This window comes from Microtus ochrogaster, chromosome 19, assembly GCF_000317375.1.
Source record: "Microtus ochrogaster isolate Prairie Vole_2 chromosome 19, MicOch1.0, whole genome shotgun sequence".
Taxonomy (NCBI): domain Eukaryota; kingdom Metazoa; phylum Chordata; class Mammalia; order Rodentia; family Cricetidae; genus Microtus; species Microtus ochrogaster.
The window spans coordinates 35,427,305-35,445,195 of NC_022021.1; the positions used below are offsets into that span (position 1 = coordinate 35,427,305).

The following is a 17,891-nucleotide window of genomic DNA, read 5'->3' on the forward strand; positions in this document are numbered from 1 at the left end:
CACCAGAAACCACTCTCCTGCCATCAGGAACTCCTGAAGGTCTCGTGCTCAGAGCAGCTGTAGGCACTCACATCAAGTTGCTTAGAAGAAATTCAGGATCTGGGGTCTCACTGCTCCCAACAGTATATGATGTTTCAGAAATATTTACTATGTTTAAAAGGCCTAATGATTGAAAAAATGTGTAAATATACTTGAATGTGAGTTAATGATTTATGCAGATGGGTAATAAGGGTTGATATGTGTAGGATGATATAGAAGATATGATGATATGAGATACATATAAATACCTTTCTAACTAGTTATTGAAATTCTTTATTTATTTGTGTATATTATTTTACTGTATATGTGTTTATCATCTGTATTACTCAGGGTCATCAGAGAATGAGAACTAGCAGAATATACATAGTTAGATAGATAGATAAATAGATTGATAAATAGATAGATAAATAGATTGATAGAGAGAACGACAGACGGACGGGCGGATGGACAGACAGACAGAGAGACAGACAGAGAGACAGACAGACAGACAGACAGACAGACAGATAGATAGATAGATAGATAGACAGATGGAGAGTCAATTTACTTGAGAGGTTTTCTTATAGGCTGTGGATCAGCTAAGCCAACAATTACTTCAAATTAAAGAAAGGTCCAAGAATCCAATAGTTGCTCAGTCCACAAGGCTAGATGTCTCAGCTGTTCTTCTGTATACACGGGAATTCCGAAGAAGGAGGCTCTAATTCTACTGAAGAAATTGACTTAGCAGTGAAGAGGGAGAGAAATCAGACAAAGAATTAAAGCTTTCTTTTTCCACCTTGTTTATTTAGGCAGCCTCCAAAAAGTGTGGCCCAAATTAGAGGGGCAACTTTTCAATTCAAAAGATCTAATTAAGAAAAATCATGGGTGTATGCAACTACTTTCAGCGTTAGTTAATATCAGATATAGTCAAGTTGACAACCTATATTAGCCATCCCAATCCACCCCTTGTCTAATTGACACAAAATCATACTATCTTACTTCACACTTAATAAAAACCAGGTCATATTTTATTCTTATATGATATAACTATGCCATGTACAACTTCAAAAACATTCTATATTTAACAGAATCACAATTATTTCTAACATCATGTAACATGCATGTACAGCCACAAATGCATTATAAATTTATAATAGTTGGAAATGTCTCTTGAAGCACTCTCTTTTAGTGTCACAATATCATGTGATAACCGCTTACATTCCTTTAAATTGATGCTACATTATAGAAAACAAAATATTGCTAAAAAATTCTCCATTAACACATTCTTAATAAAATGTGACATAAACATGATGTCAGTTGTAATACTTGTTTCTGTAATTGGTAATGTAATCTTAGCTTTATGTATTTCTCTCTTCCCCTACTACTGATTCTGTATTTCCTTTCTTCTCAACACCTCAGTAAGTCTTGAATCTATTTTGACAGGTGACCCATGACTTCAGTGCTGATGCATCTGTGCTCTTTGTGATTCTGATTGGATTAGGTTGCTGTAGTTACCCATTGACTATAATTACAAGACATGGGATGACTAAGAGATACCCCAAATGATCTTCTTGCTCCAGGCAAAAATCTTTCTTTTTTAAAATTGATTTTTATTGAGCTCTACATTTTTCTCTGCTCCCATCCCTGCCTTTCCCCTCCCACTCAACCCTCCCCCAAGGTCCCCATGCTCCCAATTTACTCAGGAGATCTTGTCTTTTTCTACTACCCATGTAGACTAGATCTATGTAAATTTCTCTTAGTGACCTCATTGTCTAGGTTCTCTGGGATTGCGATTTGTAGGCTGGTTTTCTTTGCTTTATGTTTTAAAAAAAACCACCTATGAGTGAGTACATCTGATAATTGTAATTCTGTACCTGGGTTACTTCACTCAAAATGATGTTTTCTAGCTCCATCCATTTTCCTCAAAATTCAAGATGTTATTTTTTTTTCTGGTGTGTAGTACTCCATTGTGTGAATAAGCCACATTTTCCTTATCCATTCTTCAATCAAGGGACATTTAAGCTGTTTCCATGTTCTGGCTATGACAAACAATGCTGCTATTAACATAGCTGAGCACATGTCCTTGTGGCACAATTGAGCATCCTTTGGATATATATCCCAAAATGTTATTACTGGGTCTTGAGGAAGACAAAATCTTTCTTATCTCTATTTTGGAGAAGGAATATACTTTCGTGTTACATGAGCTCCTTCCACTCCTTCAGCCTATAGCTGCTGAGAGATCACACCCCAATGTGGTCTCCTGTGAATGAATTTTCAGACTGGAGCCACTTTACAGACACAGGACCCTTTGAATTAAGGGATGCCCAGGTTCTCGTGGAAAAGGATCTAGATAAAATATCTGGAGTTCTGCTGTTAGCCTTTCTCCAGTCCTTCCTTAGAGAGACCTTTCACAAAGATAATTGTGCACTGGATAAAAGGAAATAGTCAGATTTGCTGAGGGGTTTTGGATACTGGTTTTGAAGTAATGCTGATTCCTGGAACCCCATAGGATAATTGCAAAGCCTCTTGGAGTTAAGGTAATTAATGGAGTTTTGTGTGACATCTGATTCACAGTTGATCCAAAGGGTATCTAAGCAAATACTGTAATTATTTCTCCAGTCCCATAAAGTATAATTGGGATTGGATTATTTAGACGTTGGCAGATTTCCATATTTGATCCTGACCTATGAACTGAGAAATATTGTATTTTAAAAGACTAAATGGAAGCCTTTTGAAATGCCCATACCAGGAAAAATAGTGAATCAAAGACAACCACATCCCTGGAGCAACAGCAGATATCAGTGCCTCGGTCAGGGATTTGGAAGATGCAAGGTGCTTGTTCTTACCACATCTCCTTTTTTCTCTCCTGTCTGGCCACTGAATTAAACAGACTAATCTTAAAGAGTGACAGTTGACTATAAAAGTCTCAGTCAAGTAGTGACTTCAATTGTAGCTGCTGTACCAGAAGTGGTGTTATAACTTAAGCAGATTCACACATCTTCTGGTACATGATATACAACTATTGATTTAGCAAATGCTTTTCTCTCTGCTCCTGGCCATAAAGACCACCAGAAGCAATTGCTTTCAATTGGCAGGGCTCACTATATACCTTTATAGTTTTTCCTCAAGGATATATTAGCTATCTCCCTGTGTGTCATAAGTTAGTTTGAAGAAATTTTGATAATCTGTCACTTCAATAAAATAGTACACTGATCCACTGTATAGCTGACCAACCAAGTGAACAGAGAGTAGCAACCACTTTGCAGTTGATAACACATATATCAGAGGCTGCGTAACTAACCAACCAAATTCAAATGATTTCTTTTGTTATATAAAATATATTCTTGTCTTATACCATACGTTCTGGCCACTGTTTCCCTTGCTTCTACTTCTCCCAACTCCTCCTCATACCTTCCCTCTTCCCAAGATCCACTCTTCCAAGAGACTACAGGTAAACACTATAATATAAGATATAATAAAGCAAGGCAAAAGCTCTAATATTGAGACTGAACAAGGTAATTCAGTAGAGAAAGAGTCCACAGAGAAGACAAAAGAGTCAGAGATTCAGCCAGTCTCACTGTTGAGAGTCTCACAAAAACACCAAGGTATCAGCCATAATATATGCTTAGAGAACCTCGTACAGTTTCAAGTAGGTCTCATGCTTGCCTTTTCAGAGTCTATGAGCCCACATGGGTCAGGCTTTGGCACTGAAACTTTTAGGAATCCAATGGTGTGGAATATACAGTAAATATTTCTTCTAAGGTGAAGGATAGGCTATGTTACCTAGCTTTTCCAACCATCAAGAAAGATGCACAGTATTAAGGAGGCCTTTTCGAATTCTGTAGATAGCACATTCCTCACTTGGGTATGTTACTGTGTCCAACGTACCAAATAACCCAGAAAGCCACTAACGATCCTTAAGTAAGCTTGGAACAGGAAAAAGGCTGTTCAACAGGTCCAGGCTTCTGTGAAGGCTGCTCTATGACTTAGATCATATTATCCAGCATACTTGATGGAATTTGAAGTGTCATTTACAGATAAGGATGTTGTTTAAAGCCTTTGGCAGGCTCCTATATGTGAATCATAAATGAGACCATTGGAATTTTGAAATAAGGCTCCACCTTGATCTGTAAATGGCTGTTTTCCCTTTGAGAGAGAGCTCATGGCCTGATACTGGGCTTCACTGGACATTACACATTTGACAATGGGTCACCAATTTACGATGCAATCTCAGGTTCTCATGGTGAGCTAGCTATTGTTGGGTCCACCAAGCTATGATGTAGTATGTACTCAGCTGCAATCCATTATCAAATGGAAATGATAAATACCTGAGCAGTTCTGTAAGGCAGAGGCAAGTTACATGAGGAAACTGTGCGAATGCCTTTGCTCTTTACTCCCATTACAATGGCGTCTGCTGCCAAGTATGCACCTAGAGCCTCATGGGATGTGGCCTATGATTGGTTGACCAAGGAAGTTTACTGATGCTTCTGCATGTTAAGCCTGTACGTGTACAGCTAGAGTTCTTTTCTGGAACAACTCTGAAAGACATTGGCAAAGGGAAATCTTACAGTACACAGAATTTCTGGGAGCAGACATGTTCATATATTTTGTTTGAATGAAGAAATAACCAGAAATGTGTGATTGTTCATGGGCTGTAGCCAATGGATAGGTTGGCTGGTCAGATACTTTGAAAACGCTTGATTGGAAAGTTGGTGAGGAAGACAACTGGGTAAAAAATATGAGGATAGATCTCTCCAAATGGGTGAAAGATGTGATGATCCTTGGGTCTATAAAAATGTTCATTAAAGGGCTATTTCAACAGATGAGGAACCTATTAGTTGGGATTACTTTTTTTTTGGGGGGGGGGGAAGGAAGCATCTTCGTGATCTCCTTTACGACCTACAAAGATATAGATATTTAACACCCCTTTTATACTTTATCTGAGCCAAATACTTAAGCAAAATTTACTTCCCTTTTATTAGTGGATATAAATTGCAACTATTTCTTGGAAAATATATAGCTACTGTGCATTCATTTATAAAAAATGAATTCATTATGAAATAAATTTTTATTTATATATATATACAAAATTATGATGAGCTTGAACACTGTTCTCTTGGGGAAATATAGTAGAAACCTAAGAAAGTTTTCTGAGTAGAATTCCCATTTCAAAATATCACAATTTGCATATTTATTCATTTATGATTAGGCATCTTAAGATATTTTCATTCTTTTTTTTTTTTTTTTTTTTTTTGGTTTTTCGAGACAGGGTTTCTCTGTAGTTTTGGAGCCTGTCCTGGAACTAGCTCTGAAGACCAGGCTGGTCTCGAACTCACAGAGATCCGCCTGCCTCTACCTCACGAGTGCTGGGATTAAAGGTGTGCGCCACCACCGCCCGGCCAATATTTTCATTCTTAAACATTAAAATATGTAAAACTTACCTTCACTTTCAATCAAAGTTTGTTGGTTTAGACGTTGTTTGAATTGCATTCTTTTATTTATTTTGGTGGGTATTGACAATTAGAAAAGTACAGTAAATTGAAACCTTACATCTACCTGAGAGAAGCCAGGGAAAGTTATACTTGATTATATTCCTTACTTTCTGAGTTGAAAGATTTACTTTGATCAGAGATTCTCAACCTCTGGATTTGGACCATTCTTTCGCAGGACTCGCCTAAGATCACCCAAACACATATTTACATTACAATACATAACAGAAGCAAAATTACATTTATGAAGTAGCAATGAAAATGATATGTTAGTGGAGGTCAACACAACATAAAGAACTGCATTAAAGTGTTGCAGCATTAGGAAGTTAAGAAACATTTCTTTGGATTAAATAAGCTTTATAGTAAACAAAAATATATTATTCTCCACCTAGTAGTTATCAGTGTTGTTTTTAACTTTCTATTAAATTATGTTTTCAATAAAATAACCTAGATTTCTGCTATATTCTAAAACAATTAGTTAATTATTAGTTCATTTACATTGTTAATAATGATTTCTAATCTCTGAATACCTTCATAATTTTTCTGTATTAAAATACACTTTATGGAGGCATAGGCAGGTGGATCTCTATGAGTACAAGAACTACCTGGGCTACACAGAAAATAAGAAAAAAATTTTTACTACAACATATGTAATACATTATTAGTGAATATTCATAATTTTTAAGTATATATATATATTTTTTTCTAAATATGGTAACATCCTGAGGATTCAGTTTCAAGGAGATGTTTTTGGTTTAAAAGATTCACCCTTTCTTCATTGTATAGAATGATGCCTGGTATACTTTAAAGTTTCCAGTTCTTGTCAAACTTCATGTTTGGGTATAGGGGATGACCTGTAGTTTCACTTAATTCCTCAAGAATTATGATTCTATTAATTACATCACCAAACTTGTTAGCAAATAAAGCTGTACCTGGATATAGGATGAGAATACAGCAAAATCCATTACAATAGGAAATGTAATGAGACCATCTTTAGACACCCCTTGAAAGTGGGAAGAAAAATCAGCAATAAGTCAGCAAGGATTAAAGAAATATGGTTGAAGCACCAGAGAGAGGATGAAATCATCACTATTTTTCATCTACCACCCAGAAAATCTGTTTATCAAACCTGTTGGCTTCAATATAAATGCTACTGGCCATACGAGTTTACTGTCACAGTTAACAGCTGTTGCCACTGCTGCTTCACCTCATCAGTTATTAGAAATCTCTCCAATTAAAAGGTTACTTATAATTTCACAATTTTGTGCATTTTCAAAGAACATCTTGCCTCAATTCACACCTATTTTATGTTCAGCATTTTTAAAGTTCAAAGATTTTTTTTAGAAGAAATTCCGTTGCCTTCAAATTAAAAGTAAGTAGCAAAACAAATTTATTGGCAAGAGATTGAATTAAAGTTTAGTAAAAGATACATAGTCCAAACTGAGGTGCAAAGAATCCATGGGAACATCAATACAAAGAGGGCTTCTTTTTTTTTTCTGTTGTGAAAAAAAGATCTATCCAGATGTAGTGGTAGAGACTTTAGTTCTGAGACATAGATGGTTACAGCATGAGGATCACCAATATAAGATCATTTGGGCTCTACATAGCAATCATTAGGATAGACACTATCTAGCCACAAATAATAACACTGGTCTGGAATCAAAACTATTAATCTCTGTAAATTACTTTTATTATTTTCTTCTGAAACTATTAGTATCTTCATTATATAGTCAGCAACCATTCTAACAATAAAAATTTCCTCACTATATAGTTCTGAAAAACATATGTTTTGAAAGAATCATTAAGAAAGAAGAAAGTAAGTCTGTAGCTGGCTACACTGAGTTAATCAATGATAATATGACTAAGAACTTTACACATCAAAACAACAACTAGCCTTATTATGTATGACTGCAGTCTCTAAATAGCATGTCTTAGGGGAAAAACACAGGTATTTAAATGTGTTTAATGCCTTATTATAAAAAATGAAATGAAAACCATATTTGAGCTCAGATTCTACAGGTGAGTTTTTGTGTAATGTTCCCGATTTTATGTCACCCAGCTAAGTGGTTCATTTCTCTGAAAGAAGGATTCCCAAAGAAAAGTTTATGCCAGTGGTATGTTTCAGATAACTGTTCAAAATTCAATGAAGGAAAATCAATAAAACACTATTGATATTATAAACCAATTTCAGGGACACAGAAACTATTTCTGTGCTAAGTGTTTAGCATATTTTTCCTTCTCATTAGCATTAATTCCTTCTATTTATTAATAATTGGTTATTCAAAATGTCCCAATTCTATGTTGAAAGTAGAATATAGATTGTATGCAAATGAATAATATCTCTGAACTTTAATAAATCATGAGACACCATTTTCACTGAGGGCAATGTTGAAATATAGACCAGGAAGATTGATAATAAAAAGTTTGTTGATGATAAAAAGTGTGAGCATATTTCTACATTGTCAAAGTGAGTCTCCATGAATTCATAACCTGTAAAGCATTGCCAATTAAGATTTAACTGAATTAGCAGTCTGGCGTATGCTCAGAACTACTCAGATCTCCCATAAACTAAAAGAGAGTCAATTAGTGACTTTTATAATATTAGAATTATTATTTATTATTTCTTTCACCAGAGAGTCCTTATATTAATATCTAGGAAAATGCTATTGGGAACAAAAGAGCTGTTTTTTTTTTTTCTTTTGTGACCTTCATTACAGGCAGTGCAAAAAGTTATAAGACCTTTTGTAACATGATCAAATATTGACTAACTACCGAATTTTCCCAGCAAGGATGAGACAAATTTGCAAGACAATGTTGTGGATTGCACTTCACTCAACATGAATATATTGTAATATATATGTCATTCTTCATAGAAATGTTTTTGTCTTGTTTTTATCTTTCAAGTAATTGTAACAACACTTGGTAAAATTAAGGGAGTCAGAGAAAATTTGAAAAAAAAGTAACAACCAGTTTTAGATAATGTTATCACGCATCCTTCGGAAGGTCATAATACTGGTGACTGAGATAATTAGTGTATTTATGAGAAGTGAGCATCTCCTAGGTCCAGAGGTATCCTTGTAATTCTAGAACTTGGAGATAAGAGTAAGGAAAATAGGAATTTCAAGGTTGTCCTTAGCTAAGCAGGGAGTTCAAAAGAAACCCAGGCTCAGTGAGACTGTCTCAAAACAACACTAAAACAAAACTAAATGAAAAAGTAAATAAACAGTTGGGCCTCTTTTTTGTAACCTTTTCTCCTCTCAGATGAAACTGTTCAACTTTCTAAGAGATGCAAAAACTATAATGAGACAATATCAAAAAACACTGAGATAATTGTAAGTTATTGTCAAAGTAAATTTAACAAGTACTTTAATACATTGAATTAAACTGGCAAAATTATATTCAAGATTGAATTTACAATGTTAAAGAGATTTTTTAATGATTAAAAGCAGTGCTCCTATAGAAAACCTGGGTTTTGTTCCTAGCATCAACGTTGTTCTCAATCTTCGGTAATCCTGTTCCAGAGCATCTAGACCCCACTTCTTGCCTCCACAATTGCTGAGCATGAGTGCAGCAGCACATTAACATGTGCATGAAATAAAAACAAATAATCCTTAAAATACTGAATTTTCTGTTTCTATAAAATTGTATACTTCCTATAACAATATTCATGGGCATATATGCATTACATATGACAAAAAAAGGAGCTACTGCTGGGTACCCTTTCTGTGTCATCAGTACCAGGGTTGCTAAGGATAATGAAGGAGAACTCCAAATTGGATGTCAACTTGGGCTATATCAACAAACATGCCTCAAAAAATAATATCATTAATTTTAAGAGGAAGGCAGGAAGACAAGTTGTTAAAGAGTCTGAGCTACTTGATGAGCGGCCATTCCCAGCTACTTGAAACCCTGTCTGAAAACAAATACACAAACAAGAGAACAAAACTACAAAGTGAAACCAACCAAACAAACAAAAAGTAACGACACTAAAATATACAGCACTTGCAAAGTAGATCAAAAGTTCTTTTAAGTGCCTTTGAGGAGACACGTAGAAAAGTGAGCAGTGCACCCAGTGATGGCTAGATAGTTCTTGCTTTGTTGTTCTTGTTTATTTTCCTGTCCTCACTACAATAATTTTTAATACTTGGTTATGATAAAAATAAATCAACCAAAAAGCAATTAGTATTTTGTTTAATGTTTACACAACTACCCAGGAGTATAAGTAATGGCTCCAAACACACTCACCAACAAGGTGGTCATAATGGAACAGTCAGAGCCTCAAACTGTTTTCATAGGGATGAAAGAGCCGAAAAGATGCCATCATTTTACAACTCATATTTTTGCTATATCATATGAGAATTTCCTCCTATAAATTGATGAAATAGAGAATGATGTAAGTAATTTCAGATAGGTCTGAATTTACAAGTCTCCTTCCTGTCAGATAGGTCTGAATTTACAAGTCTCTTTTCCGTCAGATACTCGGTTGACCGACATACTGATATGGAACGGGTTTTCAGTATTCACTCAGAAAATGGCTCTATCTTCACTCTGAAGCCACTGGACAGGGAATCATCCCCTTGGCACAACATCACAATTACAGCCACAGAGATAAGTAAGTTGAAGGTATATCCTTCTAAACCTATTTCACCATAGTTACAAATAAAAGACAGAAAATAGACTCTTTTGTGACATTTTTTATAAAAGTGGTAATATCTGTGAAAGAATTAATCAGATGGTGTTAGTACTTAATGTAAAATTTTATTTAAAGATAACAAATTATTTTAAATAAGTTTTATATTTATTTACAAGTAGTAATGGATTTCAATTGCATCTAGCCTCATGAAAATCATACATGAGCTTATAGACATTGTCAAATTTACCTTATTAAACACAATCATAATTTCTTTTTTATTATGCTTTATTTTGGGACCAAGTGATAAAGATATTTGCCATCCATCCAAATGAGCTAAAGAATACAGGGATTGATCAGTTACTTGATTACTGATGCTGATTGTGGTTTTAAAGCTTCCTTTATAAATGGCATTGAAAATTGACACGAAGTTTTTCTTGCAGATAACCCAAAACAAAGTAGCCAAATTCCTGTCTTCATCAGAATTCTTGATATAAATGATCATGCTCCGGAATTTGCCATGTACTATGAAACATTTGTTTGTGAAAATGCAAAATCTGGGCAGGTAAATAAAGCTATTATAAACTTTATAAACATATCTTTGGCAAGACAGGAGTCAATGCTTTGCTTTTATGAAATTTTGTTGTACTGATATTATATTTCTTTGATGTATACTTACTAAAGCACTCACAATGATACTTAAAATACGACTTTCAAAAACTTTTTAACATGACTATAGGAAAATAAATACATTTATAGCATGTCCAAATGTTCTCACATAGAGTTATACATAGGCTGATTGTGAGTTATATTTGCTAATGTCTTAAGCATACATTTTAAATAAACATTGATATGTATTAAACATTTATATTTTAATATTCAATTGTAAATTGTTTCCTTGTTTATGTTTTGCTGCATTAAGTAACTTAGAAAAGTATGGCTTAATCTAACTTTTTGTGTAATTGCAAAATTTCAATTCTACTATATTTTAATACCTAATTTTGTTTTTTGAGGGGCTTGTTTTAAATTTTTTCTCATAATAAAATAATATCATAATCATGAAAATAAAAAGTACAAGAGATTAGAACAATAGAAAAATGATAAAACATTATAAATTGAATTAATCAATTTTTAATGTTCAAGTCACCAGGAAGGAAAACAATCCCTGAATAATAAACTAATAAACTTTATTTCAGAGATAATTTTCATTATTGATTAAATGCTATCTTAGATGAAAGCAATAGATGCATAAAAACACCTTTGGTGTGTTTTCCCGAAAACGATAATTATGTCAAATTTTTAATTATATAAAAATAGGAACGTTGCCCTAGCAAATTATAGCAACTTAAAAGATCTTAGATAAACTAAGCTCTGTTTATGTTTTTGCAGAAGAAAACTAATGGTTATGTTTTGATTTCAGTTGATTCAGACAATAAGTGTCATGGACAAAGATGACCCTCCCAGAGGACACAAATTCTTCTTTGAGGCAGTGCCAGAATTTCCACTTAACCCAAACTTTACCATTGTAGACAATAAAGGTAAAAGATGTGTATAAAACTCTAAATTGTCAATTATTAAGAAGAAGAATTGAAATTGAACATGAAGCAAGGCGTTGCATCCTATTCTGTTATTCCAACACCTTGGAAGTGATCTCAGGAACATCAAGTATCTCAAGGTCGTTTTCTAGATAGGGTAGTTGAGACTAGCCTAGGCTACACGCGAAAACACTTCTCAAGACTACAGAGTGGAAGAATGTGGGGGAGGAACCAGAGATGGAGGAAAAGATAGATGAATGGGAGAAAGAAATGAATACAATGATTTTTTTCTAACATTCTTTTTTTTTTCTTTTTCAGATAATACAGCAGGAATCATAACTCAAAAGGATGGGTACAGCCGCTCCAAAATGAACACCTATCTACTGCCTGTGCTAATTTTTGACAATGATTATCCTATTCAAAGCAGCACTGGCACACTCACTATCCGTGTGTGTGCATGTGATAGCCAAGGAAACATGCAGTCCTGCAATGCAGAGGCCCTGATGCTTGCTGCTGGCCTGAGCACAGGAGCGCTCATTGCAATTTTGCTTTGTGTCGTCATTCTGCTCAGTAAGATACACATCTCTCAAACCTCCTCTCCCTAAGGTCTTCTTCTCCATTCCCCAGGCATTTTATATGAAATCATACATATTTAACATTATACAAAATTATTCTCAATGTAAAAAGAATATTCCCCTAGTTTGTTTTTGAGAGAAAGGACTAGTTGTCTAACTGTAAAACAAAGGTATAATAACAGAAGAGTTACAATTATAGCAGGAAGGCAATATGACCACAGTTCTAAGGGCTTAATTTAATCCCATCACATCTGTTCAACTAGTCAATGGCTAGAAAACAGGTGCATCCCTTTCCTTGTGTGTTTGCATGGCTTTGTGTACTTGTCCAGGTCACACCTAAACATAGTTATGTGTGGAGCCTTGACATCAGCATTGGGTGACTTTATCTATTGATTTCCACCTTGTTTTTGACACTCGATAGATTACAAGACCTGAAGCTCACTGATAATACCGCATCGCTGGTTAGAGATGCTCTGGGTCCCTCCTCAGACTCCTGTAATTAGAATTCCAGGACTTTATCATCATGTCTGGCATTGCGCATGTCTGGTGGGAATCGGGACTATTAGTGTCATTCTTGTCAAGCAAGCTGGTTATTTATTGAGCTGTCTCCCCACCTCCAAATGGCATTTCTAAAATGTATTTATTGATGCATTAATGCAAATTTTCTACCTTAAAACTCTCTATTCTAATCTTGAAAGTATGAGTTTTTCACCCTTAAAAATGTTTTTACTAACAAAATAAAATATGTAGAAATATAACAGGCATTGATGAAAACACCTTAAGATATTTTTCTCAGAGAAATTTTATAAGATACATACATATATGTAAATATATGTACACAATCACACACATACAACCTCAGTTTTTATTTATAATGTCATTATGAGAGGGTAATCACAAATGCCCCACTCAATATTTTTCAAATTAAATCATGTTTCTGAAAGAATATATTTTATCTAAGCACTCACCAATACAACATTTAATTGAATAAAATGGTTGTTTCACTGAAAACCACTCCAAAAAGTATTTCTATAAAATATTCATCCAAAAATTTTGCACTAAGGCCAGGAGACTTTGCCAAGCTGACATTCTAATGCTCATGCGTGCTGGCTTATTTTCACCATAAATCTTCCCAAGCTCTGTGGATAAAATCCCTCTGGCCAGACATCTTTGTAGAACTTCACTAAGGCTTTGACAAAAGTGAATGGAACATTTATTTCATTTAGCATCATCCAGCTATTTAGAAAAAAAAAATGAGAGTGGTTTTGCGCTTAAGACACAAATTTTGTCCAGTCTCGGGATGCTTGAAACTTGATTGTGGAAATGAAACCTACAGCAAGAATTTTGTAAATTTTGGCCTTAGAGACCCTCTGGCACTATGATGAATCTTAGAGATTTAATTACCATACCATCTTAAGTTAGAAGAATGTTGTGAGTATAGCTCAGAGGTAACATATTTTAGCATTCAAGGCCCTAGGGTTAACATCAGTATATGTAAAACAAACCAAAAATAACTAATAAAATCTGTATGAATAAAATGCATAGTAGTAAAAGGTTGTTTAGAAAATTAATGAAATCGTTTAAAGTTTAAAAATACCCGTCAAAATGATAATGCTATAAAAAGAGTCTATGATTTCTTTTGATTTACTATTCACATAACCCTGTACATAGGAATATAATATTCATAATATAAATAAATGCTACATTCTAGTTATACATTAGTGAAAATATTGATGCAATTTTCTATGTAATAGCCTGATTACATTAGTGTACATCAAATGTTTATTTCTATCCAGTAAATGAAGCAGACATTTTTTTTTACCTAGCAGAACAGAAAGGAAAATAGATATTAATGACTCAAAGAGCCATTCATGTAAGGTAAAATTCATTCATTTCTAGGGAAGATAAGATATGTTTGCTGATCTATTATCTATTTACAACATTGAGAAAACAAAAGTACATTTATTCAATTTTAAATTGCAAAATAACACTATTTCTAGTACATGACTTCATTCTTAGAGAATATTCAACTATTTAAGATTTTTCTTTAATAAGAAAGATTATAGTTTTATTTGTTTTAAAACACTAATATTTTATTCATTTTTAATAGCTCTCAGAAAAACCTGAAGAAGGTTAAGTCCCCAATCTGTTTTTCATTGGAATTTATCTGAGCTTAGCAATTGACCTGGAGATTTAAGACAATGGTACGCTGTATTCCCATCATGTTCAAGGCTGAACATTCAATGAAAAATAATTCAAGATAGCAAAATTAAATCAGAGTACAACAAAGGCAACAGAAAATTTGGAGCTAAATTGTTTTGTTATTTTTAAAGAAATATGCATGCTCTTACCTCCTTTTTCTTCTACCATTTGAGCCAAGATCTCAGTAGGCAGCCCGGGACAGATCCAAATATTCTTACTCCTTTCGGTTCTAAATTCCTGGAATTACAAATATGCATAATCAAGACTGGCTCAGAAATAATTTTGGCAAATATTGGACTTCTTAAAATAGGTGAAATGTAGTTTTCAATTTCCTGTTTAAATAAATTTGTGAGAAAATTTCCAGATTTGATTATTTTTCTTCATAATTTTTTTCTTACAATATATTTTTATTATATTCTGATTTAGTTTTTGATTTTTCTCTTGCATATATAAGATGATTGAGTTTTAACATCAATTTCATAATTTAGAAATCATATAGATTAGATGACTTTCTTGGTACAATGTTTTTCATGCAAATCTCAGAACATGAAAACCAGCACACAGGGAATATGTTGTGTTGTGTGAGCACATCTTTAACCTCTCCTGCCCTTTGCGCAATAGTTAGGAGAGAGACATAAAGGAAAACCAATCTAACCAAATAGTGATTTCTGAGTTCAGTGAAAGATCCTAATTCACATCCTAAAAAAAATGACAAATGAAAACCTCAATATTAACTTGCAGACTCCACACACATAAATAAATGTTCATATATAGAGAATGAATCTTATTGTATAAGCAATAGGAAAAGAAGATTGTCAAATATATGCATTAAATTTAATTCAACTTCTCTGAGAAAAGCTGTGATTTGACTGTATGAGGAAATGCTTAATTACATCCATGGAAACATACACAAATTTAAAAATAGAATAATATATTAATAAGACAAAATTATAATTTTAGTTTCAAAATCTGAATGTAAGTTTATTAATTATGAATGGTTTCAATAAGAAAAATACAATTGTAGCTGCCCGATGCATGAGTGCAAATTGAACTTGGTTTGAAATTTGGATATTATAGTGAGGTCTCAAAACTTGCATTTCAGATTTTCCACAAATTTCAAAACCATTCCACTAAAGCAATTTAAATAAATGTTGGCTCAATATTTAATAAAATAAAATCATTAGACACATTATATATATATATATGCATATGTGTAAAATAAATATATGTATATATAAAGTATCCATTAATATGAATCTATATGAGAGATTATTTATAAACATGCCCTTAATTTTTACTCATAGAAATGACTAAATAATTATTTCCTTAATGTTGAGATAAATGTATGTTCGGTAAGAAGAAGAATGCAGTTATTCTTAGTTGAACAAATGCAGTAATTCACAAATAATATCTTTAATACCCCAAATCAACAGGCTTTGAAAGGTAAATAATGCTTTAATTTATTTAATTATTACTTTAATTTAATTTTACTGTTTTTATTTTAAATGGTGCAGTGTTTCCCTTTACTGTTCTAATTGGATAGTTACCCATGTCTTCAGATGTTCATCTAAATTTCACATACACTAGAATTATGAATATACTCTCTAATCATGAATCTTACTGATTGAATCACTTCATCTCTCATCAACAGCTCTAATCGTGCTGTTTGCTGCATTGAAGAGGCAACGAAAAAAGGAACCTCTGATCATTTCAAAGGATGACGTCCGGGATAATATTGTGACCTATAATGATGAAGGTGGTGGAGAGGAAGACACGCAGGCTTTTGACATCGGCACATTGAGGAACCCGGAAGCAAGAGAAGACAGCAAACTTAGAAGAGATGTCATGCCTGAAACTATTTTTCAGATAAGAAGGACTGTACCCCTGTGGGAAAATATTGATGTACAAGATTTCATCCACCGGAGATTAAAAGAAAACGACTCAGACCCAAGTGCACCTCCTTACGACTCCCTGGCCACTTATGCCTATGAAGGGAACGATTCTGTAGCCAATTCGCTCAGCTCCTTAGAATCTCTCACTGCTGATTGTAACCAGGATTATGATTACCTCAGCGACTGGGGGCCGCGCTTCAAAAAACTCGCAGACCTGTATGGGGGTGATGACAGTGACCGCGACTGAGTCCTGGGTGGCTTGAACACACTAACGAGTGGAAATACCCTTTGATACCAGATTGAGTGGCCTGTTTTATCCTTTTTTTGGAGGAAATTTTTAAAAATCAACTCCAAACAATACATAAGTGTTGTCATGTAAGGCTTTGTTTAATCAGTAAGTTTCTGTGAATGAGTATGAACGACATAGATTTCAAAACAGTAATAACAACATCTCACCCTCTTTGCCTATTGAGCTTGGAAAAAATATATCACATTAATAATCAATAAAAAAATCTTCAAAGGCTTTTTGTGCCTTGTCTTAGTATAGGAAATTTATAAATGTTTTCTTAACTGATTGTCAGTCACATATACTATGAAATTATACATTGTGCAACGGCTTTGTAAATTAATTGAAAGAAATATACCTAATGATCTAGGAGTGACTCTTACTGCCATATTTATTTAGCTGAAAGACGTCTTTGTGTTAATTCACTCATATTTTTATAAGTGTATATTTATATTTTTGTATTTTTATGAAATAAACTGATATTTATAATAATGAATTTCATTTTACTTACTTCCTTGGAGCAGTAGATCTCACAGCAGAAGTGTTTTATCTCTCTGAGTGTAAAACACGATTTACTCAGGGAAATGTGGTTCGGAAGTAACTGTAGAAGACACCGATGTAATCTGAGATAGCTCTAGGGATGAACTCTGCTATGAATTTTCTTCCTCTGTTTCGATTGTTTAAGTGTGGACAAATGTTTATTGAACTGTTAATGTCTACTCATAGAATATGACATTGACTCGGGATATACAGTATTATATATAGTTGTGGACAATAAACTAAGTTTTTGCAAGAATTATCAAACGATGCATTGTATTTGAATAAATGCAGTGTCTGTCAAAGATGCTGCAGAGATAAAGAAGAGCCCCAAATCAATTGTTTCATAAATAATTGTTTTAAATGAGCAATGGTAATTATGAATGTGTATGTTTGTGTGTGTGAGAGAGAGAGATAGAGTTTAACCTGAACTTCAATAAATACATTCTCAGTTTTTAATCTCATATTAAAAATATATTTGAATTTCTACCATTTTAAACTGAAAAAAATACAAGTAGTGAGAAGGAGGAATGAACACAAAGACAGTACAAGTATCTCAGGAGATGTTTGCTATTGATATCTGCTTGGAAAGGAAAAATTGTTTCTCCTCAATTGAGAGTCATTGAGTCTATCAACCACACTACAGGGTAGACCTCTTTCATGTTCAGGAGAGTAAATCAATGCAAAAGAATTCTGTGTAATTTTTATGCTTTATTATTTTGGTTTTGTT

At 33.7% G+C, this 17,891-nt stretch overlaps 1 protein-coding gene across 1 annotated transcript in view; it reads left to right on the top strand.

The window, feature by feature from the left end:
- The window catches only part of Cdh9 (cadherin 9), a 98,655-nt gene extending 81,137 nt beyond the window's left edge, over positions 1–17,518 (top strand). Inside the window, exons 8-12 of the mRNA XM_005356650.3 lie at positions 9,980–10,116; positions 10,578–10,699; positions 11,555–11,672; positions 11,988–12,239; positions 16,098–17,518. Of these exons, the coding sequence (XP_005356707.1) occupies positions 9,980–10,116; positions 10,578–10,699; positions 11,555–11,672; positions 11,988–12,239; positions 16,098–16,585 (1,117 nt within the window). The 3' untranslated portion in view covers positions 16,586–17,518. The remainder of the gene's footprint in view (positions 1–9,979; positions 10,117–10,577; positions 10,700–11,554; positions 11,673–11,987; positions 12,240–16,097) is intronic.
- Positions 17,519–17,891: the final 373 nt, after the last annotated feature.